The sequence below is a fragment of the Gymnoscopelus braueri genome (assembly GCF_963280865.1).
Source record: "Gymnoscopelus braueri genome assembly, chromosome: 18".
NCBI classification, from domain to species: domain Eukaryota; kingdom Metazoa; phylum Chordata; class Actinopteri; order Myctophiformes; family Myctophidae; genus Gymnoscopelus; species Gymnoscopelus braueri.
This window is the reverse complement of record NC_137618.1, coordinates 26,206,401-26,231,646: the sequence shown is the minus strand read 5'-3', so window position 1 is coordinate 26,231,646 and position 25,246 is coordinate 26,206,401. Positions and strand designations below refer to the sequence as shown.

The following is a 25,246-nucleotide window of genomic DNA, read 5'->3' as shown; positions in this document are numbered from 1 at the left end:
GGGGGGGCGGTGGGACACTTGTCATGTACATTTATTATTGATCAGAGGACCACAATGGAAACAAGTCCCCAGGACTTTATTGCGTTATCCTTTTAGCCTAAATGTCTGACTGTACCTTGTGCTGTTTACATTTCTGACTAATAAAGTATTCAATCAATCAATCAATCAATCAAGAGATTGATTGATTTATCTGAGGATTTAAACGAATGGGACTGTAAATTGCCTTTTCATGTAGGAAGAAACTGATGGCTGTCACTGGAAAGGAAAGTGTTAAGTTCCCATGGCTGGAACCATGAAATCTGAGAACTGACGAGAGAAAGAGAAGGAAGGGGAGATTTTGTGGGGACCGGAGAAAAGAGGAAGAGAGTTGTGAGGAAGAATTTAGTATCCTCACTCTCTGATGGCTCTTTCGCTCAACCCCACACTGTAAAGTCCTGAGTGTTAATTTTACAATTTTGCAAATGGAGATCTTACAAATGGAGACAAATGGACCCATTTGGTTCCATTTGTACTGCACGCTCTCTGAGTTACAAATTAACACTGAGGATTTTATACTGTGTACTTGTCACATTGTTTCTTTTGCATTTCTGTCTCCTGGCTGTCAAGTGACAACCTCCTTCTTTTTGAGGTTTTGTGAGGTTTCTCTACTGGTAAGCAGAATGCGTTGCATGTGCGTGCGTCCAAGCATGCATGCTTGTGTGTGTGTGTGAGTGCAGGAGTCTTGGCAAAGCGCGCGTGTTCGTGCAGCCGCTTCACCGGGGGACGCTTTTGACAGTTACACCACTCCAGACAGGGTTCTGTCCCTCCTGGTGTTAAAGCTCGGCAGCGAACGTTTCCCACTTCCTGTTCAGCGCTGAATCAGCCCCTAGGAATGTACGAGCACTGACTCACACTTCCTCCTGGATATGACAGAGCTTCCTCTCCTCCACCAACTGATTTAGCCCCTCTCTCCTCCCTCCCTCTTCCTTTCACCCCACACGCAACCTCCTTCCTTTTTACAGTTGAAGGTTTGAGGGGACCCGGAGTGGAAGAAGTGACTCCAGAGTCAGCGTGCTTGTGTGTGCATGTTTGCCAAGGGGAGTGTGGCGGCCGCCGCGAGCGAGCGAGGCACTAAAGAGGGGCAAGTCACTCATCCCTAACTCATTGAGCATCTGAGTCATCTGAGTTTAATTCATCGTGTCTATATTTAGATGCCTCAGCCCTGCCTGATGACCATTAGTGAGCAGAACAGATGGATCTCTGTGTCGCGTCGCTCCAGTTAGCAACAGGTCCACCATTAACAGATCCTGGGCAGGGCTGGGGTCAGTCACAGTTCAGCCTCATAATGGAATTAATTGAAATGCATAGGAGAGATGGTCTATGTTCAGATGAGTGCCAATGTCTGGAAGCAAAAGCACCTACCTTCAGAGTTTGGATGATCAGTAGTTAACACCCACATGGTGTGAGACAGGTCCAAACTGGCAACCAAAGATGCTCTCCTTTCTAGATGAAAAAAAAGGAAATGCCAAAGTTTAGATACATATTTTCATGTAATGAACAGTTAGTAGGATGGGGTAAGAAATATCAATTCGGTTATGACTCACAATTTTCTTTTTTGGATAGCCCATAGTATTGATATTAAGTCTTCATATTGAAGCATAAAATCGTTTTTTATTATGTTAAAATTGGATAAAACAAAGGCATGGGAAAACATGATGAATGATCCAGAGTGGAGATTAATACAGCACCTGCCTTTAAACACCTTATTTATCACTGAAAGTATGAATCAACAGTTTTTCATAGTCCAGTATACTGTACAAAAAGTAAACAGAAGTTACAACAAATTATAATGCTGATTTATGATATTTACAGATCTGCAATACTTCAATTCCTATTCCTATCTTTGCTTATTCTGGTTTTTATTTTGGAGCACAATGAGCCTATGCCCCTCATCATCTGAAATGTGCTATACATTTGACTTAACTTCAAACAATTGCAACACATATCCTACACAATACATTGTCAATGTATCCATTTGTAGACTCTCATATGTAATTGAACACTGCAGATTTTACTTGTAAGAATGGGTATAATATCGTATGAGGAGGCCCCCGCTGATCCCTGTCCCTTACAGTCAGCAAGTCTGACTGTCCCTCTTCCAGATAAGCAGTGAGAGATGTGCATCCTACTGTGCGTGCAGATGGAATAACAGCCTGACACTTGTCTCTGCTACTCATTACTGCCCAGCAGTCTCATCTGTAAATGTAGGCCATTCACTGACTACTCAAGTGTGAAGCGGACGTCTTTCTTTGAGCGCAGTGGAAAGTTTACCTTGTGACCAAGGTGTGCTGCAGTGCTGATTATGCAAACATCCCACAGCCAGTATGAGCCTACATGCATGCATGCACACACACACACACACACACACACACACACAGACACACACACACACACGTATGTACGCACAGACTTACACGCAGAAACGCATGTGTTCGCCTGCCTGAGTCATAGGTGACGTCACCTGCAACAGGTGCCTTGTTGGATAAAGCAGGATCTGGACCGGTCCTAGGTGTGTGTGTGTGTGTGTGTGTGTGTGTGTGTGTGTGTGTGTGTGTGTGTGTGTGTGTGTGTGTGTGTGTGTGTGTGTGTGTGTGTGTGTGTGTGTGTGTGTGCTCTCATCGAGATGTTTGCGGTGTTTACACATAACAGTGCAATCGTTAAAGAGAGCACATGTTGCACGTCAGGGGATCTGGGAAACGACAAATGCTAAGAGGACCTAGTGATGTCACACAGTCATAACCAAGGAAAATGTTGTGCAACACCTGCGTCACTCTGTGCCGGGACAACAGCAGGGCACAGCCAGGAGCGGGGTGGTCATCCTCTAAACAACATCTGTCATATTAAGTCTGTAGTCCACATACGTGCATACGCATAGAAAAAGACAGGCACACACAGAGGTGTAGGGTTTGTCATTAGATCACGACTGGTGACTTATAATGCGTTAGAGGCTGGAAAGCACCGTACAGTCCGGCAGAAGCCAGATAATGTGATGACTGCGAGCGCCACTTCAGATGACCACAACTTGTGGTATGTTTATAGAGGGAACTCATGCAGTCCAAACCTCCGCTGAGACTGACTCTGACGTGTGCGTGCACACACACACACACACACACACACACACACACACACACACACACACACACACAGGTGTTAGAGACCATGACAACTTGCTGATTTGGTGTTGGACCACTGAGATGATTTGTCTACATTAGTAATATGAGACCATCTGCTGCATCAGTGGAATTTCCCCTGCTGTTCAGGTAGGAGAACACCTGTCCTGCACATCATCAACTAGTACATTTAACATGTTTTTCTTTTCTTTATTTATTCAGGGAAAGGTGACTGCACTGACCTAAGCAGAGGAGCAATTAGGTAGGTAGATAGGTTGCTTGCTCAAGGGCATCTTGACAATATTGTTCAAGAAGGCATGAGATTTTCTCAATCGCTTTTCAACCTGGCTGTACTGTAGATAGTCTATTTTCGGTTAAGAGATTTGGTGTAGAGGGAAGAAAGGAGAGAACCTAGTACTGACCCCTGGGGGACTACCGATCAACGAATGGTTTAAGTGGTTAATATAACGCGGATTCTTTCCATGCCAGTAGAAGATGACACCTCTGCATCTGTTCCTCAGTAAAGCAAGCAACAATCATTAGTCATTGTTGTTTTGGCACATATTCAGTGTGTCGACCTTTCACCTACTAAAGTATGTGTAATGCTAATGGAACCTAAATGTGACTAAAAATGACTAAATAGAGACAGTGAGGATTAATATGCCCACTGTTTCAAATTAGTCATGGGAACCATCAGAGGACATACTGTTCCTGAAGAAGAGAAACTGTCACATTCATTATACCCACAGGACAACAGTTGGTCCCTTTGGTGAGTGATATTAGTCGTAAGAGTCATGGTGATTCATGTATGAGGGATAGAACCGTAATAGTTTGCCCATTTGACCCATGTGTCAATTTGGCTTCCAACTGCCTTTTTCCATTAAATTCTTTATCAAATTCACGATGGTGATGATACTTTTGCACTTACATTAAGCAAATATTCTTAATTAAACATTATCAGCCACAGGACAATGAAACAAATTGCTCTTGTCATGTAGCTGCCACAGCATTGGGGTAAAGTTCTTAAAAACTGGCCTTATTTACCTTGCAGACATTGGGATGGACTGCCGACCTTCAATGGTGTTCGTCTTACAGTATTTGTGGACACTGCCACCATGTGGCTTCCTTCCAATTTGAGAGCCTGGCTGCAACTATGAGTGACCAGATGGTGGGTGGTCCTTGGCTCTGCAGTCCTGTATTCACTGAGCATCCATCTATATTCCAGACACAAAGTATGCCCAAAACATGGATCTAGAAACATTTTAACATTTAATTGTTCAGGTACATTAGTGGCATGGGGAGAAAAGGGTGCTGTTTGCAGCATTATAGTAACCCCCAGTGGTTCAGCTATTTATGACAACATTAAAAAAATACAGCATTATAACGTAATGATAATGAAGAAAAGTTCAGCTCGAATTCTGCTGAGAGATTAAGCCAATTTATGGTTTTGCTGAGCAGATGTATTGGGGCTTTTTTTTCTTTTTATGCAGAAATCCAACATAACATATGAAAGGACTGTCAAATAGTTTGTGGTATCCATCTTACAGTAAGTGCAGCTGAATTGGTACTAATAAAACATGTTGATTTGAAGGATGGCTCTTCTATCTCTTCAGCTATGTGATAAATGCTAACATGAATAATATACAGAACCATCAGAATGATGAGGTGCATGTCAACTGGATACAATTCTGTGTTCATTTGATTTGTGATTTGATTTGACAAATAAAAAAAAACATGTATAAACTTCAGCCGATTATTTCTCCCCTTCAATAATACCAATTAAGTCACCTTTACAACGAGCTATACAACTTGTAAGGATCGTGCAATCGTGGAATGAGCAACACAGCTAAACGTGTGGGTAGCGCTCCCCAAAAATCCGAGTTATGCTCCAAGCAGCAGCAACACTGCCCCATGGAAAGATGCCATGTTTGTCCGCTGAGTGGAAGCATTATTTGGTGTCAGCCCTGGTACCATTTCCAAGACATACCGCTAAGTGGCCGTCCCAGGAAGACAACACCCCAAGAAGACCAGTTCCTCACCCCTTGCTTGACTGAGGAATCATAGACTTTCTTCCAGAGATTTACAGGCAAGATTTGCCAGACAGTCACACACCTGTGACTGGCACACACCAGGTCGTTCAAAACAAGAGCAAATACCAACAGAAGCATTCGTTTATCTGTGTTGCTCATTCCACGATTGCACGATCCTTACGAGTTATACCTCGCTGTAAAGGTGACTTATCAACGATAACGATATAAAATACAATACTAATTGGTATAATTGAAGGGGATAAATAATCGACCAAAGTTACAATTCCAACCTTTTTTTGAGGAGTTTTATATTATTAAAATCATTGAGGATGATACAATAAAATCATAGGCTTATCTCCACCATGTCAAAGGCAAGGCCTCTGTGTGTGTGTGTGTGTGTGTGTGTGTGTGTGTGTGTGTGTGTGTGTGTGTGTGTGTGTGTGTGTGTGTGTGTGTGTGTGTGTGTGTGTGTGTATGTGTGTTTGTGTGTCTGCACTGTAGCTAATCTCGCAAACTACTACACCAATCACATTTTTTGTACATACCAAGGAACTCAATCCCCAAATATATTAAATCGCATGTTGAGTGGCCTCTATAGAGCACATCTTCAAAAGCATTTTGATATTAGGCATTCTGTCATCAAGCAGAGTCTCTGAGCCATTTTTCTACACACCAAATGCCAAAACAATGTAATCACATGCACCACACAGACAAAATAATGAAGGGTGGCAGGGTACTAGGGGCGATCCAGTAAGCGCCCCTCTCTAGTTTCCAATGTGGTCCTCATGATGTGCATGACATAGCACGGCAAGTTTGGCATATTATGTACAGCTTCAAATATAATGGACACATAAGGGTTGTACATCTGTTACATTCACAGTGTTAAATTAACACTGAGGATCTGACTGTGTACAGAGAGAGCCAAATGTTGCCCTCTCTATATTTTTAATCTATGACTCAGTGTTGACATCAGATCTGTAAAGGAATGCCAATAGGAGGAAATAAAAATGTTAGAAAAAAAGGTACTTTCCTAAGGCTTGACAAATAGTTTTTTTGTGTGCCTCTTCTATGGACAAACAATGGAATTTTCTATTATTACAATCATTAGCTATGACAGTGCAGGTTTATATTAAATATTAACACTTGTTTTCCCCTAGATACTAGATTGGACAAAATCCAGTCCTGTTGCGCTGATCAGAGCAATGGTCACGAGTTCTGGCCATTTGAAACGTTAGACACTGCCTTGGGGGCCCCTGGTGTGACTTATGTCATGGTAGACCCATGAACAGTTTGTTTACTGTGTAGCCTAATAGCATAATAGCCTGTAAGTGCTTGTGTTAATTAGTGGGCGTGTGAGCTAGTTGACAATTTAGCCCCATATTTCTCATTAACCTACAGTAACTCTTAGGTAGGTCTATATAGGTCTATATTACTCATTAACCTGCAGTAGGCTAACTCTTTAGGTAGGACAGGTCTATGAGTATTACTATGAGTAAAACAAGGCAAAACGTGTGTAGCCCAGAACTTCCTATGACTCACAGCTCCAAAGCACCACTAATCTGAGAGGAATCCAGGGGACTTTCACCACATGGGGACCTTTAGTCTATTGCAGCTGGGAATCTGACAGAACCATGTTTTCAACAGTAGCCGCCTACTAGTTAGTTGCCCATTCCCACTACACGAAGTAGGATAGTGCACGCTTCCCAGTGGTGGAAAAAGTAAAGTAAAACAAAGTATCAATACTACTGCAATATAGTCAACAATACTCTGTTGCAAGTAGAAGTCCTGTATTTAAAATGTACTTGAGTAAAAGTACAAAAGTATTGGCCTCAAAATATACTTAAAGTACCAAAAGTAGGCTAAAAGTAGTCATTGTGCAGAATTTCACATGTTAAAACATTATTTTGTATTTAGCTTTGTAAATAGCTGATCTACAACTTCACAATGGGCATTGTGAGCTTGTAGAGCAGCTATTTTCAAATGGCCGAAATATATATTTAGCCTATGGCTGAATTAAGTGGTTAGTGTGTTTTGTAATAATCAAAATCTTCAAAGTAATAGTAACTAAAGTTTTCAAATAACTGTAGTGGAGTAAAAGTACAATATTTGCCTCTGAGATGTAGTGGAGTAGAAGTGAAAGTACTGAAAACTAGAAATACTCCAGTTAAGTAAAAAAATACCTCAAAATTAAAAAAAAAAAAAAAAAAAGTACTTGAGTAAATGTACTTATTACTTTACACCATTAACGCTTCCTTACCTCAATTTTTCATTTTACGCAATGTAAATGTGTATCAGTGCTCGTCTTCTTTGTCGATATGGTTGCCAATAATGTGCAAATCCGGGTGCTAAACAAACAATTGACAGCAAGGCAAGCCAGCACAAAAACGCACGCATCCCAGCGTATAACCCCCCCGGGTAACCTATCCAATGTAAAGTTGCCTAAACTAGGCTACACAGATGCTCTATTATAATCTGTTAAGTATTAAAGCTTATGTATGTGCGGCCGTTTCAACATTTTGCGGTCAATTTATTCATTCCAACAGTAAACGCTGCGCCCTGCGAGGCAGCACGCGACCGACCGCAACGGCGATGAGTCGATGAGTCCCCCGGTGAGTCACTTCACCGAGAGGAGCACAGGCCAGGCCTCTGAGGACTGACTGGGCCTATTTCCGTGCCGTATAAGAACGAGAGCAGTGGCAGCGGCAGGAGGAGAGGAGAGCATCAGCAGCACTGAGCACAGTCGATCAGTGGTGTAAAGCAGTGCTTCTCAAACTTTTTCATGCCAGGGACCCCCAAATTGATATTTGGCTGCGGACCCCCATCTGAAAATATGCTGTGCCAGGGACTTCCAGAAGCAAAGATTTGTGTTGAAATGTTCACTTTAAAAGAAATGTATTCAAAGATTTGCACGAATCTTCAAAAATAGCAGAGCTACAAGCTCATAGAGCGGCACTCGGTGCCGCGCTATGAGCTTGTAGAGCTGCTATTTTTTAATAGCCAAAGTATAAAAGGTTAAAATGATTGTGATGCTATATTCACACATTTTGCTGGGGACCCCCTGGAACCCCCTCAAGGACCCCTGGGGGTCCCCGGACCCCACTTTGAGAACCAATGGTGTAAAGTAACTAAGTGCATTTACTCAAGTACTGTACTTAAGTACAATTTTGAGGTATTTCTTTTTTACTTTATTGGAGTATTTCCAATTTTCAATACTTTTACTTCTACTCCACTGCATCTCGGATCCAAATGTTATACTTTTACTCCAATACATTTATTTGAAAACTTACAAGTTACTTTGCAGATTTTTATTATTATTACAAAACATACACTACCCATTTCAGCCCTATATACATTTCGGCCATTTGAAAATAGCCGATCTACAAGCTCACAATTGTAGATCTGCTATTTTCAAAAGATTTGTATACATTTGAAAACTTGAAAAACATTCTGCATAATGATAGTTTTACTTAAAGGAGGATATCACCCAAACATTTTTTTTATTTTCTATCAATTGCACACCCCATGAAGCCTGGAATACATGGATTTATTTTGTTTTTTGTCGCATTCCTAAGCCAATAATTTGATGCCCGGGTGTATTTCCGGTAGGAGACACAAATAATCTACTTTGTGTCTCCTACTGGATACATTAGCCGGTAGGAGACAGGAATCAAATTATTAGCTTAGGAATGCGACAAAAACACAAATAAATCCATGGATTCAAGGCTTCATGGGGTGTGCAATTGATAGAAAATAAGTCATTTTTTGGGTGAACTACTCCTTTATGTAAAAAAAAGTTGTTGTTTTTGCACCACTGGAGAGGAGAGCATCAGCACAGTCGATTATGCTGGACTGGAATATTATCTTTGTCTGACTCTCGCTGTCTATTTTTCAAGTGAAAATAATGTCTTAATAAATCGATTAAATTGCTCTAATACAGTGGTTTTCAAAATGGGGTCCTTGATGGGGATCCAGGGGACCGGGTCCCCAGTCCTACCCAAAGGAGCTAGTTTAATTCAATTACAATTCATTTTAAATTACTAAAATGCAAATCATTTATGCAATGCTGTTCTAACATTATGTTTCAACATACCACCACTGAATCTGTTTCTCATGTATCCTACCATTATAACATGTACAATCTTTTTGTGTCAGTGCCCATAATAATTTGAAGTGGCCCATATGGCCTGACAGTAAAAACCCCTGCTATAATAAAGGGCTTCACGCAGTCCTTTTAATCATACTGTGTACATTCAACCTCATAATTGGGTCATCATAAATAATCAGTGCAAAACATATGATATTCATAGCTGTCAAATCTAAATTAACTGAGCTCCATAAAATACATGAATGTAGAACTTTGACCAGCTCCTACAGTACATTGGATACTAGCCTACAAATAATTCATAATTACCGTAACAAAGTACTTTGATGTAATTGAGTCTGATTTCAGGAGACAGACATCACCTTAATAAAAGTGTCCTTGTTTTTCCAGACTGAAGGCTACAGTAGATAGCTTTTGCCATCAACGGTAGTCTACACTGCCCTCAGACACATTCCTCTCAAACCCAGCACTTCCACAAATGACTATGATTTCCTCTTGGCTGATGAAAGCACTTGACCCAAACAGTACAAAAAATATAATTTCTCTCTCCTGTACATCCACTTCCTGTCCTAAAATACTTGCATATGTTTTCTGTGTTAACTTATGAGTGAGTCATTTTAAGAGCAAAAACAAATAGGAATGGAAGAAATACAAGCTGAGTCACTGGACTGACTAAGACATTTGGAATACACCTTCCGGATTTAGGAAGCTTTGATCGCATTTTAATGGTGTGTGTGTGTGTGTGTGTGTGTGTGTGTGTGTGTGTGTGTGTGTGTGTGTATGTGCGTGCGTGCGTGCGTGCATGCGTGCGTGCGTGCGTGCGTGCAAGTGAGGGAGACAGAGAGATACAGAAGAGTTCTTGGGTATGAGAATCACCATGAGTCCATCTCATTCATAACTAGAGTGACACCTACTGGCAGTACACTCGTTGTAGGTTCGGTGATTTTTATATCTTGCCTCACAACAAAAAGGTTTTGGATTGGAATGGGGCTGGGACTGACTGAAGCCCTTCTGTAATAAGTTTCAAAATACGTGCATTTTAGACACATACTCTTGCCAAAGCCCTTGCACAGCATGCTGGAGCTGGTCCACGGGCTCTGGAGAATAGCTGCCCCAGGCACTGTACCCTTAAGGGTATATTTTAAACTAACACTCGGAACTGTACTGTGTGATGGTGCTAGCCCAGTCAGTGTGGTCAATAAGGATGTTACGGTCACGTGGTCAGGGTCAGGAAGCGTGCCCATGGCAACCGAGTTATCTGTATCCTTCGTGTTTTCCTGTTGAGGTGCTGCAACTCTGTTTGGGTGGGAGAAGCACGCGTCAGTTAACAGAGTTCTGCACAACCAAAGCAAGTGGAAGGCTGAGGGTCTCAGTGGTGAGAGGGTATCGCTCAAGTTGATGGGGCTCAGGGTGAGCTCGTGTGAGGTGAGGTCTGTGCGGATGTTGGTGTGTGTTGTGGCGCTTTTGTTGTGGGCTCAAGTGGGTCCGGAGTCTGTTGCACCCCAACAGAGAAGTCTCAGCATCAGACGAGCCTTCCTTGGCCTGGACAGGTGCAATGCCTGCGTGGGTACGTCGATCTGCAAGAAACTCTTCAAGGACCACATCAGGTAAGTCCAACTGCTGAATTGGGCTCTCTCCTACCCCTTCAGCCAATATGCTTTTATCAATTAACTAATAATGAAGAGAACGTTTCAAATAGACTGCCACACCCCATTCTGAGTTACTCTGAAGAAGACACTGTGCTGTCGAAATGTCAGTAATCATTTTTGCAGCTATTAAATGTTTTTAAGATGATCTGTGTGCTCCAGCTTTTTCCTCTTTGATGCTGCTGTGGTCCCTGTCTGAGAGGCCCCCGGCTCTCGGTAAGCTGGGTTTTAGCATGTGAACTCTCAAATTTTAGTCCAACTGCCGTTTGCTTTTAAAGGATTAAACATATTTGTTTAATTTAAAATTATCTTCATTTATCATACATGGCAATCTCCAATATCTAAAGTAAAAGACATTAAAAGTTACAAAATTAATATTTTGTGATCCAGTGCATATCATCTGACTGTGCATATCAGTATGAAACCATGGTTCATGTCTTAGCATTGGTCCAATCTGGATGGTGACCCCACCCTGTGTTCTCCCTTTCAAAACAAGGTAATAAAAAGAAAGTTATTTTGAGAGGAACGGAAGAAGAGAAAAATAGTCTTGTTGAGTTAAATTGGCTGACAGCCCTGCGTCATATGCAAATAGCTTGTCAAGGACATTGTCTACTAAGTTATTACTAAGTCGACCACTGCTGAATGGAGCCAAATATCACTTTGTTAATGTTACGACCCCTCTTCACACCCCAACCACCAGCTGCCCTTGTCTACACTCTTAACATTAGCCGTCAATAATAGTATTCTGATATGGCACACAGCCTAAAGGTTCAGCACACAGGTGAAAATGGAAAAAAGAGACCGGCTGGATGATTGACAATGAGGCCCAAGAGTTGTCCCAATCTCCACTGCCATTACCAACAGAAAATGGGTGTCTATTTATGTGTCACAATTTACAGTATACAACATTCATTAACAAAGTTCCTTCATATGAACCCCATAGGTTCTATCTCACGTCATCCCCACCGATCTCACGTCATCCCCACTCACACCACATTGTCAGCACCCTTCATGTGCGTGCCTGATGTGAGGTTATAGTCTTGTGCCAGCATAGGGCATCAACCGCTGGTTGTGGTTGTACATCCGAGGCAGAAACACCAGAGGGTTAATGGTCGGTGTAGAACAATGGCTCCCAAAGTTTTTCACTCACAAGACTAAAAAGATACATTTGGTGTCTCCCCGGGACCCAAACGTACAAAAATACATTATGAACTAGACGCGTCGCAATTCAGGGCAATTGCAAAGTGTGGTTGCGCCGACGCGATTCGCGGGTCGGTGCCGCCGGGACCCGAGTAATACGCTGGGAGGAATACCGTCGGAGGCTGCGGCAATTACATTGTCACGTCACTCCTGAGATCACTTGCTTTTCATTTTGAGAGGATTGATCCCCCAAAAATCATGTTTTTGCATAAAACGGTTACGTTTTGGGCATTTGTGGTGCCCTCTATGGGTCAAAGTGGAAATTATTTTGGGGATTCGTTGAGTAAACCACCCTCGACATGTGATTCAAATTTGGGATTGACCGGACGTTTCGTTCGTGATTTGTAGCATTTTTGGTAAAACGGGCCCCTCCCACTAACTTTGGAAGCCATTTACGGACGAACGGTAAGGACTATCAAAATGCCGTTTGGATATGTTTATCGCATGGGCCCAGAGATCATGTGTACCGATTTTTGTTAAATTTGGACAAAATATATGGGAGGAGGAGCTAAAAGTGTGTTTTGAAGAAAATTCAAAATGGCGGAAAATCTATCCTGACGCAAATGGGCGTGGCCTATATGGGGAGATGCGTCGTGACCCAAGGAATCCAGGTGAAAAGAAATTTACGACCTACGGTTCAAGAGTTATAGGCCAAAACGTAAAGGGGGCTGTTATAGCGCCACCATGTGGCCGAATGGTGTGATAATTTTTGTAATAATTTCGGACTAAATTATGAACCTCCCCTACAAATATGGTAACTCTAGCTCTTACGGTTTCTGAGAAAAAAATACTTGAATTTGAGTTTTTTCACTTTTCCATTAAAGCGGATGGGGAAATTTAATGCACTTATAAATCAATATCAATTAAACTATTTAACCAATCTCTTAGCAAAATACAAGCACACGATTCCCGCTCAAGACGGTCATTTTGACATATGGCACGACATTGGGGGATAAAAACTGTGGGAGGAGATGCGGTTCAAAGTATTGTTTATCTAGGAAAATAATAAAGCCGGAGGATTACTATAGTCTGGTTGCCCTGTTAGGGCAACCACACTAATTAATCACTCAAGCCCTATTTCCAAAATGGTGAAAATAACTGATCTACAAGCTCACAATGCATCACGATGCAACGCGTTGTGAGCTTAGGAACAGCCATTCCTAATGCTTGAGCTCACGTCTGGTAGTGGGCACTAGGTATGCAAGGATGGTTGCTACCATAAGCATCTGCCCATGGCCAACTTTACTTAGGTAGGTGACAGTCGCCTTTGCAAATTCACCAATCAGAGGAATACACCCCCACATCGTTTAAGTATATGTTACAAATTGACCAAGCCAAGCACCATATTCATCAGGCTCTGAAAAGTGGACAGTACATTTGACATCCCAAATGGCAAGGCTGATATGCCAGATGCATAAGGAGTAAGGGGAACCTGCCAGTATCCTTTCAGTAGATCAAGTTTTGGTAATAAAAACAGCCGACCCAACATTATCACAGAGTCCTCCATGCGGGGTAAGGGGAAGGAATCGGGCCCAGTGACAGAATTCCCTTTGTGATAATCACTTTAGGAGGAGTCAATAAGCAAGGAGAACTCCAAGCACTATAGCTAGGTTTTGCTAGACCATTTTCTGTTACAAGGTACATACGCATATACATAAGTATAGATATACTGTATCCTAGCATTTTGAGAAGAGGTTCTGGTGGTGTAGCTTAAATATAAGACACTATTTTGGCCCACACACAATACCAAATAATCCTATCTTGGTATTATCAGCATTGTGTTTATGTTTTAATTTCAGCTTTGGCATGCTGTGGAAAGGTGCATACTGATAAGGCTGTCATGCCAATGACTTATGCAGCATATTTGTGCTCACCACTGCCCATCAAATCTCTGCCAAAGTTAACATTTCCATTTCCCTTTTCCATCCCATAACAACGAAGAACAAAGACTAATAATGAATGTCTGAGGACTCACATCTACACAATACTATGCAACGCAAATCAGTATAATAATGACCCAAAAAAAGAAAAAGAGAAAAAGACAAACAATAGTGTTCCTGATCCCTTTCCTGGCTTTAACTCTCCCATCCGTCAGGTTTGATTGGTGGACAACGCCAGGACAAACCCCCCCGTTGGATGAAAAGCGCAGTTTCCCGGGGAACCTAACAGACGATTCTGTGTGTTGGCGCCCAGTGCGGCTGTCCTTCCTCTCTACCCCCCATCAACATTTAGTGTCTGACCTCCTCATCTGTGCCTCTGCGGGCAAACAGGTGACCTGCAGCATAGAGGCTGTCCTCAGAGCCACACCACGTTTCCAGAGCTGGAGGAACGCTCACCTGTTGCGGCCCGACATGGTTCAGGTATGGACAGGTGCATCTAAAAGAAAGAAAGAAAAACAAAAAAGGACCACACTTTCAGAATTAAATTATACTTACTATATCTATATAAAAGTGTTAGAGCTAGTTAAAATGTAAGGGGAAGGAAAACATTTGCCAATGATAATGTGTATAAAAACATCTTTATTACATGAACTGTTTAACTATTGTTAAACAAATGGCAAAACAGTTAATCTAATAAAATTGAGCTTATTTTTCGAAAACAAATATGGCACAATGAAAACAGTGAGGGCACAAAAAGGTTAGATGTCACAGTTAGATTTGCAGCCTTTCATACACCATTGTTAGTAAGCAAGACTGTACTTTCATGAATAAAGTTCACAGTCTCACCTTGTCCTCCAGGGCCTGGCTCCTCCCTTGCTGCGCTGCCCCTCCCAGAGACTACTGGATCGGGTGGTGCGTCGCTACGCCGAAGTGGCTGACGTCGGAAGCATCCAGATGAAACACTTTACAGAGAAGGACAAACTCCGTCTGCTCTACACCCTTGCCGTCAATCAACACCCACTCATTCTACAGGTACATGTAGTCTAAAAACAGTACCATGTACTATAATTTGGAGGGGTCGCCAGATACTTTTCTGAATGTGCAAAAAAAAAATGTTGCCATTATTATTAGTATTCGCAAGGACATTTTTGTAGAGACCTAATCTCTTGCCTTCTTGTCTCATCTCTCTATCCCATTCATCCAGATGTTCCCAAGTACAGAGGGCTGGCCTTTCCCCCGTTACCACGGCGCGTGCGGCAGGCTGATGGTGTGGACCAGCTCCGGGCCCCTGTCTGGGCTGTATGAGGCCTCCTTCGAGCAAAAGGCTGATGCGGCATACCAGCTGATACAGCTGACCCAGGGCCTGAACTCCAACAGCCTGGGTTACAGGTTGTTCTACACCCAGCTGCACCAGGACATGTTTGGGGTGTTGGAGGATGGCAGAGTGTTCATTAGTGATGCCAGCACCATGGGAGTCATCGACCTGGTACAAGGTGAGAGGAGGAGGCTGGTGATGTTGACTGCAGGAGAGGTAACAGTTGTACTGAACAGGTGCGCTACTCAAACACCAAGGAGAGACAGGAGTTTTATTTTAAAAAAGACACAGGAGGATAAAAAAAAAACTACAAAAGTGTGCTCTCAGGACTGGAATGGGATCTGAAAAATCAAACTTATAATTGATCACATGACCATGCCTTTGGCCTGGCAGAGACCAACATCTTTAGCATATCACAGTAAAATACAGTGTTAATTTAACTCTGAGAGTGTACAAGTATGGGTCCATTTAATTACCATACATTTGATTTGTACACTCTCACCAGTTACAAATGGATAAATTAACACTGAGGATTTTACTGTGTATTTCAATTATGTTAATTGTAAAAAAAGACAGCTTATAACATTTCTATTCCATATTGGTGTGGGGGTTATCCCCCATCTTTCTCACCAGAACATGGCAAGAACAGTGCCAGACTGAATTATGTGCGCAGTGCTGTGGCATATTCACAAAATATAACAACCACCCTCACGTTTTAGCTGAAACATTATCCAATTATCCCTTTGGCCTGTTTTTTTTTCTCTTTCTTTTCTTTCTAGTCATTCATTATTGTGAGGGAAGTACTGTACCTGTTACTACTCCCCCTACTGTACTACTGTTAGTCTGTTCCTCTTTTTCTTAACTGTTGATTGACAAACTTCCTCTTTTCCTCTCCAGTAAACCATGTCATCATCAGGTCTGTCCCCCTATGTGTGTGTAATATTACTTTCATAGACTGACTGATCAGGTGCTTTCCGCTCTTTACTTCAGAAGTCAATTTGGACAAACATGGGGACTCACAGTTGTGAGCTTGTAGGTTGGCTATTTTCGGCAAAGAGATATGGTGTAGGGGGGAAAAGGAGTGGACCAGGTATAGGCCCCTGGGTGAACCCAGTCAACAAAGTATATAGGATTCAAGTGGTTAATGATCAACTTCCTTTATCATAGCCTTTTCCCCATTATCCCATGCCTTTTCAAACACTCGCGCAACACCAAATCTTTGTCATCACATGCACCACCCAACAATACACAACAATGGAGGGAGGTAGGGGCGTGCCTCCTGGCAGATTTTTGCTCCACTCAGTGCAACTTTGTCGTTTGTACCCAGTTGACGGCGGTATCAGACACCACAAGTAACTGATTTTCAAGCCAAATCATTTTCTAACAGAATTGCTGGCGTGAAAATCAAATCTAATAAAAGCAACCTTTAATTTGGAGAAATCATTTAGAATACATTCGACCTGCATCCGGCTTTGTCGGGCGTCTATGCGAACACAATTGGCCCACTGTTCAGGGGAGGGAAGCCGGGCGGGGAGGGCGATATTGATCATTGCACGTACTCCTACGGGCTGGGGCGGCACCTGTCAGCAGGGAGTGTTGGGCGGGAGGAGTAGGACGAAGGCTCTACTATGTAACCGGACAGTGCGTTGTCGTCGACCCCATAATTACGTTGCCTGTTCAGTTCCAGCTGGAGACCTGTTATGCAGTTTACTCCTATATCTAAATAAAGCAACAACTGCCAAAACATTTATCACTGACAACTGATAATTACTGTACACACTCGTCTCTCCTGCAGGCTTAGCTCTTGATCTTCCCTCGGGCCCTGAAGAGGACATCTTCTCGTGTCTGGGTCAGGGTATCTACCCCTGCCCACAGCCTCCTCCATGCGGTTCTGTACGGCCATCCCAAAGTTTCACCCTGCTCTGTAAACACGTCCTGCCCAAGCTGCTGCTGCCTGCCAGGGAGAGACAGACAGGACCCGGTAGGCCACTTTGTTTCCACTCCAGACGTACAGTAGAACCTCAACTCCCAGGGATGCACTGATGATTAATGCTGCCATCTAATATGGCTGCTCTTTTTCCCCCCACAACTGCAGTACTTAAGCATGAAGAATTGTTATTGAATTAATCAATGCTACGGAAGCACCCTGTTTTGTGTTTTTTCCAAACAAGTGAATCATTTCTCCTCTTCCTATCAGAGGCTTATAGTGAAAGAGGCCAACTGACCAGTGAGGTGTCTCCGCTGCTCCGGATGTGTGCCGACCATAACCAGCCTGACTGGAGGATTCTTTGGGCAGTTCAGGCTCTCAAGGACAGTCTGAGACCAGTGAGGCTGTGTAGTCCAGACTACGCCTATAGGTACCCCGAGTGCCACTATGATCAGGGATACTAAGCCCCATTTGGATACATTAAAAAATACATACAGTACATTTACTGTATTTGTCATTCAAATCCAACAAAATGGATTTCAACTGCAGAATGAACATAAGAGCTGAAGGTGTAAATAAAGACAGTTTTATTTATTGACGCATAAAACATCCTTCAAACAATAAACCCATTTCAAGGAGGGTCTCTGTACAATGCTTACTAAGCAGTATCATTTATATAGAAAACGTACGAAGGGCCGTGCTTAAAATTTCATGGCTCCTTCAAATTTAATGGCAGGTACTCTGGGAAAAAAATTACAGCATTCCATCAACAAATATTTTCAAGCAATAAATATGCATTTATAAATAGTGTCCATTTACATCAAAATTAGAAAAAAATGAAAAGAAAATTAAAGTCTACTCCTTTGTCTATGTGCAACCCATTTTCTCTGTCACTTGGCTGTTGTTTCTCTCAAAATGATTTAATCTTTTATACCCAAGAAACAAGCAAACCTAAAAAATAATAATAAAACCTCAGCATGGTTCCGACAAAACGAGATCAAACATAAAACCAAATAAAAAATAAAATAAAACGAGGGGAAATGTTTCAATCAACATGTCACTCGACTCTTCACATTACAAAACACTTTTTTCTTCTTTTTCCTGACCCAGGAGATGTCTATCCATCTAACATACAAAAGACCAGCTATGCTAGTTACTCATCTCTGGGGTGGGGGGAGAGGGAGTGGGTGTTGAAGGTAACGAAAGTATGAGAACTCGTGTCAACACACAAACATAATACAAAAAAAAGGAAAGAAAACATATATATATTTATATATATATATATAAATATATATATATCTCAAGTCAGTAGTCTTTTGTGTGATGTTGATGCCAGTTGTAACATAATATATACAAAACGTTTTTCTTTCGTTACTTTTGGGTGTATTGGGGTGGGGGTGGTGAGGGCTTGTGTTTTCTAGAGAAGTCCAGCTGGGCCAGCAGTAGAACAGTCTGGTCATCATGGTTGATGGGAGAGGCTGACGCCACCCCCCTCCAGTCCACTGGGGGGAGGCACACCACTCTGGGCAGGTTGCATAGACACCACAGCTTTCACACAGCTGCCTTATGGGATAGCTACAAAGCGCAGTTGAAGGACTGCCGGCTTTACTTCCTGAATATCAGAAAAGAAAGTAGGGTCTCTGGGAGAAGTCCGCCAAGAACTATTAAATTGTCCTCAGAACAAATGTTCGTTACCATCAGGAGGAGGAAGGCAGAGGACTTGCCTGCAGAAAAAGAGGAAAGAAAACGATGAAGCTCGCTCTTCTTCCATTTTGGACTAGGGATGCAAGTTAATCGAAATAATTGATTACATTTATATTAAAAGCACCGATTACATTGATTATTTAAAAGCAAATAACCGATTTTGGTAGAAAATGAGATTCGGCGAGTGAGCTCGTAGGTCGGCTATTTTTGTGCAAAACTACGTATGCAATAGGCTTATGTGGTTAATCATATCAATTTAGTTGATTATAATATCAATCATTTCACTATGTATATTTTTTGTAAATATATATAAAGAGAACGTGTTTCTCGATTATTTGTTTAATTGAAAAAGTAATTGAAAATAATCAATAGTTGCAGCCCTATTTTGGACCACATGTTCATTGACATTCCTGTTTCACTCCTCTGTTCTGCAACTTTTCACACCTGAACATGGTTGATGTAAGGGAGGGGTGGTTGGTAATTTTCAAATGACCTACTGTTATCTTATCTATGAACTGACACTCATTAGTGTCACAAGTTATACAAGCTAGAACACTGGATCTCAAAGTTTTTCATGTCAAGGAACCCCAAAATGATATATTTGGCCCCATCTCAAAAATATGTGACGCGCTATGAGCCTGTATATCTGCTATTTTTTAATAGCCAAAGTATAAAATATGGTTAAAGTGGTTAAAATATTTGTGATGCTGACGCTATATTAACACATTTTGCCCCACTTTGAGAACCAATGAGCTAGAGAATGCAGAACGTTTTGGTGTGAACTGCTGAATTGTTCTCTCATACTTACAAGTGTGAACTGGTCATAGACCTGCATGAGGTCATCTACCCTGTACTGCTCTAGCACCACAAAGTTATCCAGGTTAGTGCTCCCCCTACGGGCACAGTCCTGGCAATGCACCACGTAGGTTTTCCTGCGATTGCTCTCACTGGTCACAAACAGCAGGTCAAACACCTCCACCTGGGAACAAGAGTTTAGAATAATAAGATTGTTTCAACATTCTATTGATGTCAGGAGACACGTAAAAACCCATGTCAAAATTTTTCAACAAAAGTCAGCTTTTTACACCATTAGCACATTAAAACAAGGACAGCAACAATAATAATATTTGTTTGGTTGGCTAGCTAGCTATCAAACAAAAAAATCTAAATAACATACAGGAAATGCACAAAGGTTGGAACATTCAATTAAGTTACCGTTTACGGCCTGAAACACTCTACACAGTAAAAACCTCAGTGTTCATTTATCCAGTGGTGTAGCCTAGTTTTTTTGCAGAGGGTACACTGATTATTCCTGCACACTCACACATGCACACGCTTTCACTGAATAAAATAACCTGTTACAATAACATGCAAGCTTATTAATTATTAACCCACATTATAAAATCGGATTTTATTCTCTATATAATAACACTATAACAATAATAATTAGGCCCATTATTATTATAATAACAATAGGCCTATAATTATGCATCCACACATAACAGAGTATTCAGTAGCCAAGACCTGACCAGGTTTAGCATACTGATGCATCATGATATGAGATCATATGGAATGCATCCCAAAACAAGGTAAAAGCACAGCCTGCAGTGCACATCGTTGAGAGATGAATTAGAATTGGGGTGGTGTTGCGTTAGTTCTCTCATTCTCTGAGACGGACAGACAGTTATGTTGTGTATTGATGGCTTCTTCAGAAACGCTAGCTGGGATGGTTAGCAGACGTTACACATATTTAAAAAAAAAAATCACACAGAGCATACTACTGTACGTATATAGCGTGTATTCGTATAACACACTGCATTTATCCATTTGTAACTCAGTCAGAAAGTGTTCAATTCTCTCACTCTCAAGAGTTAAATTAACAATTAGGATTTTACTGTGTATATTCTACCCTGTAATGCACCACATCTAGGCGTGTGTATGTGTGTGTGTGTGTGTGTGTGTGTGTGTGTGTGTGTGTGTGTGTGTGTGGAAGAGGGGGGTGCCTTTACTGCCTTACTACCTCGCAGATGCTGCAATAATGAGCCGGCTCGTCCCTGCTCCTCCCGTGCCACGCCAGCTCCTTCCCAGCGGCCAGCAGCAGCTCCCGTAACATCTGACACTGCTTGAGAGTTCGCAGCAAACAATATCTATCACACACACACACACACACACACACACACACACACGGAGAGGAAGACGACAAGGATCATCGAAGGATTCCTATCCAATTCACATTATTTGTGCATCACCCGAAAACCACATGATGGTAAAACAAATTTAAAAAATAAGCTAAGAGACAACACTCTACGCAGAAGGCGCTATAAAAGGACGCTCCTCGGAGCGCAGGCATCTTTGCTATGTGGCCTCCCAAGGACGGTGTCAGTCATGGGTTCCAGCCAGCAGGAGAGTAAACTGCGGGGAGAAATTGCGTTTCTACGACATACTATTTAACTTTTCGCATTTGTGGCAACCCCTTAGGGCAGAAGAGAAAACGCTTTTGGAGGTGCACTCTATAGAGGAATATTAGATACCAATTTGAGGTTGATTGGATGTTGCGTTCATGATATACGATATGAGGTTTTTGTTTTTTTCCCCCTCTAAGAAATATGCCCAGCCCACAAAAGCAATATACAGGCAGACAGTGTGGAATATAAAAACCCTGTTTGACGGTCAATGACTCACAACTCACAAGACCATTTGCACCTATTTGGCAGTGACATTTGCAGAATTTGTAGCTCCCCTAGCCCTATGGGTTTAAGTGAAATCTCTTTTGGCTCTGTAAAGGCCCCTCAAATGTGTGATTTAAATTTGGGGTAGTTCATGATCTAGTGGATGGAATATGAAAACTCTATGTGTATAACATGACTCCAGAGATAATGTGTCCGGACAAAATCTGTATGAGTAGCAGCAAAGGTAGTAAGCAAAAAGTTAAGAATAGCACAGAGTGCCGCGCTACGAGCTTGTAGATCTGCTATTTTATAGTTATAGTTTTTTAAAACGAACATTTGTAACTCAAATCTTTGCTTCTGGGGGTCCCTGGAACAAAATATTTTGAGATGGGGGTCGGTGGCCAAATACATATCATTTTGGTGGTCCTTGACATGAAAAAGTTTGAACACCACTGATATAGAAACATACGTTTTTTCAGAAAACTGTTGGGATTTAGAAGACATTTGTAGAATCGGCTTCAGGTCTTAATGGGTTAAGGTGTGTGTGTGTGTTCTCACTTGATCATCTCGAAGAGCTTGTGGTCGGACACTTTGATGTTCCTGGCCATGTTCCAGGAGAGATGGATCATAGGAACGATGGATTTGACACTCTGGAGTTTGTTCCACTCGTAGCGCTCCACTGCCAGCTTGTACTGGTGGGCTGGGGGCAGAGGAAGAAAAGGCTGTTCATTTTCATCTCCATCCAACTGTGTACATTTATTTTTTTAAACTCATTAATCTAGGCAGGGTTTTGTTGTTGTTGTCTATCCACCCCTGGGAGCTGCCCAATAGACCAGGAGCTTTCTAATATTAGCTGCTCCATTGGAGCAGGTGGGAATTAAGTGCCTTGCTTAGGGGTACTTTAATGGCAGGGTGAGAGAATTATTTTCATTTAAAATGGGTGACCTTCCAGGCTCAACCCCATTGCTCTGCCACCCTGTGGCACTTCTCACATGGAGGGAATAGAAAATGCAATTTTCAATGGTAAATGGTTCTCCAAAGCGCTTTACAAGTGCAATGTTGCTATTTTTGCTGAATGGTATAGAGTGGGAAAAGGAGGGGACCAAGTACAGTCACCAAAGTATATAGGGTATAAGTGGTTATGATCTACTTTAAACCAATGACAAGAGTACTGACTTACATCATCCATAATCATCAGTCCTGCGTCTAAGCCCTTCAAATCCCGTGCTAGAGATATAAGGATCAGAAGGCCATACCAACCCCATTCTCACCTGTGAGGGGTCCAACGTTCCATGCTACATTGTTACACCAGCCGATAGCCTGGACCCAGTGTACTGTGCCCGTGTTAAGCCACACCAGGTCCCCAGGACGCTGGATGAAGCGGTACACAGGCACGTTGGCCTCATACAGATCCTCCAGGTTGGGCCACCACGAACCCATCAGGAAATTGATGTTGTTCCTGCATGAGAGGTTTTGTGTTAAGCCTGATTTATACTTTGTCATACCATGAAAATAGCCCATCTACATGCTCGATGCGACACGTTGTGAGATTGTAGATCGGCTATTTTGGACACTGAGACACAGTCGTACAATGGAGTATAAATTAAGTATTAGACATTCAGGATTATAGTATCAGTGTTGTTTGTATGCTGCTGTATCACTGCTCACTTTACATTACTTACTTTTCACAGAAGTCATTGATCAGTCCCCAGTATGGCTCAGGCACGGCAAACCACTCACAGTCCCCAGGACCAATATTGACGTTGACCGAACAGAAGTTATTGTTTTCTTGGTGTCCTGCATAGAAACATGTATAATTCTAATTAAAAGAAGTTCCAATAGAGTAAATACAGTGTGTGTGTGTGTGTGCGCGCGCGTGCGTGCGTGTGTCTTGCTCAGAGTGAGTGAGTGTCTACCTGGAGTCCTGCTCCCAGGGACTTTCATATAGAGCTGGCAAGTGTTCATCCCCAGGATGGTGTGACCCACGTGGCTAAGCAGGTTGCCGGCAGAGACCACCCTAGCAAAGGCCGGCAGCTTGCTCAGCTCCTGAAGTTGCTGCTTCCACCTGCAGAGGGCAAAAGGTTGGAGGTTAGCATTACACAGTAGAATCCTCAGTGTTAATTAACTCTCTGATATAGTACAAATGGAGCCCAATGGACCCGTAAGGGTCAGACTGGACTGGAGCGAGTCACGCTAGTCCCATATAGGCTAAACACACTGGAAGATCATGAAAAGACTCCACATCGCACATTTAACTTTCAAGTTATTAATCATTGGCAAGTGAAGGGTTGCACGCAGAGTGACAAGATTTAGGAGTTATGGAATGGAAACAAAAATTTCGGCTGTCCAGCCTTCGTCAGTGTGTGGATAGACGAAACGCTTGTTTACATTGTTAAAGGTAGGGTAAGTGATATTTTTGGGTTAAAACAAAAAGTATTTTTTTTAAAGGTTAAAGCACTATATTCTGATAGTAATCATTGCTATAGAGTGTTTGTTCAGTAACAGGAGTCTCCCCGTCTCTCCAGCTCTTTAATAAACAGAAAATACATTTTCTGGTAGGTGTCAAAATCTCAGCCAATCAGGAGAAAGTACCAATTTTTAAGCTTCATTTTTAGTGTTCCAGTTCTAATTTTGCCTGCTCATTTCTTAGTGTCATCACTTCCAATTTCACTTGTTTAATCTATATCCTGATTGAGTTCTCTATCCTGATTGGATAAAATTGGAAATGAAACTGAAACTGAAACGAAAATGCATTTTCTGTTTTATAAAGAGCTGGAGAGACATGGAGACTCCTTATATGGACAGGACACTCTATAGTAACGAGCACTATCAGAAAATAGACTCATTTTGCAATTATTTGAATAATAAGAAGTTATTGTTAGGTGTCAAATTCATTCATTTTGTCTGAATACAGCGCATATAGATTGGATGGTATATATCGCTACAGTGCGTGAGCGCGTGCATTTTTACAAAAAATGCCTATTGTGGTAAGTAGCCTACTTGTAGGCACAGAAATGACAGGCCGCTGTGCCAATTCTTCATAATGATTCTCGCTATTGAGAATACTCGTATATTGCTCATTAGTTGAAGCAAAATGACATGATGGCTGTGTGCGTGCCTTAGGCTGCAGGTAAAGCTGTGCTGTGTTTATCGTTTAAACATGAAATAAGACATGAAATACGACAATCCTCAAGTCAAACACCAAATGCCTTGATAGGAGCTTTCTCCAATCGGCTACATGGAACAGCCTTCCCGCTGCGGTTGTTGGGAGACATTACATCAAGTAGTATTCATGCCTTTAACACTACCACCGCCAAGCCCGTAGCCTACGGGACGATAAATCCAACCGTAAAGCGCCGATCCCGTAGCCTACGGGCTGTGGTGCTTTTTCCTTTTTTTCGAAAAAAAAAAATTTCATTGTAACACCACCGGAAACGGAATTATTCTGGATCACGTTTTGCCGATCCCGTTGCCCTCCATTCTAAAGCGCACACTGAAACGCCATTTTCTTCGATTGTAGTTTTTCTCCTCGCTGATCACTGTTTAACATAAACCGTTCTAACTACAACATGGCGGCTCCGTTTGACACGTGGTTTTCACTGGTAGACGCAGGGAGATGTCCGC

General features: G+C 42.1%; 2 protein-coding genes across 5 annotated transcripts in view; one reads left to right on the top strand and one right to left on the bottom strand.

Moving 5' to 3' along the window:
* The first annotated feature begins 10,593 nt into the window (after positions 1–10,593).
* On the top strand, positions 10,594–21,094 carry dipk2b (divergent protein kinase domain 2B). 3 transcript variants are annotated; one of them, XM_080456943.1, is made up of 7 exons: positions 10,594–10,888; positions 14,223–14,487; positions 14,866–15,039; positions 15,212–15,500; positions 17,118–17,303; positions 17,520–17,679; positions 20,947–21,094. In XM_080456943.1, the coding sequence occupies exons 1-7, from the start codon at positions 10,680–10,682 to the stop codon at positions 20,990–20,992; spliced, it is 1,329 nt and encodes a 442-aa protein (XP_080313069.1). In that variant the 5' UTR covers positions 10,594–10,679; the 3' UTR covers positions 20,993–21,094. The 3 variants fall into 3 exon arrangements, with proteins under 3 accessions (XP_080313069.1, XP_080313070.1, XP_080313071.1); XM_080456944.1 differs by lacking the exon at positions 20,947–21,094 and having other exon boundaries at positions 17,520–17,720; XM_080456945.1 differs by lacking the exon at positions 20,947–21,094 and having other exon boundaries at positions 17,530–17,673.
* The window catches only part of kdm6a (lysine (K)-specific demethylase 6A), a 60,669-nt gene continuing 53,236 nt past the window's right edge, over positions 17,814–25,246 (bottom strand). For both annotated transcript variants that reach the window (XM_080456939.1, XM_080456940.1), the window contains 7 exons: positions 23,539–23,687; positions 23,305–23,419; positions 22,894–23,081; positions 22,181–22,322; positions 20,974–21,100; positions 19,762–19,932; positions 17,814–18,973 (listed from right to left, as the gene is read on the bottom strand). In XM_080456939.1, coding sequence (XP_080313065.1) covers positions 18,947–18,973; positions 19,762–19,932; positions 20,974–21,100; positions 22,181–22,322; positions 22,894–23,081; positions 23,305–23,419; positions 23,539–23,687 — 919 coding nt within the window. In that variant the 3' untranslated portion in view covers positions 17,814–18,946. The remainder of the gene's footprint in view (positions 18,974–19,761; positions 19,933–20,973; positions 21,101–22,180; positions 22,323–22,893; positions 23,082–23,304; positions 23,420–23,538; positions 23,688–25,246) is intronic.

What these genes read in the sequence shown, in the direction of transcription:
- dipk2b (XM_080456943.1), top strand. Translation starts at nt 10,680, where the DNA reads ATGGGGCTCAGGGTGAGCTCGTGTGAGGTGAGGTCTGTGCGGATGTTG. An exon ending in CTCTTCAAGGACCACATCAG is followed by an intron (nt 10,889 to 14,222) that starts GTAAGTCCAACT and finishes CCCATCCGTCAG; the next exon opens with GTTTGATTGGTGGACAACGC. An exon ending in AACACCCACTCATTCTACAG is followed by an intron (nt 15,040 to 15,211) that starts GTACATGTAGTC and finishes CCATTCATCCAG; the next exon opens with ATGTTCCCAAGTACAGAGGG.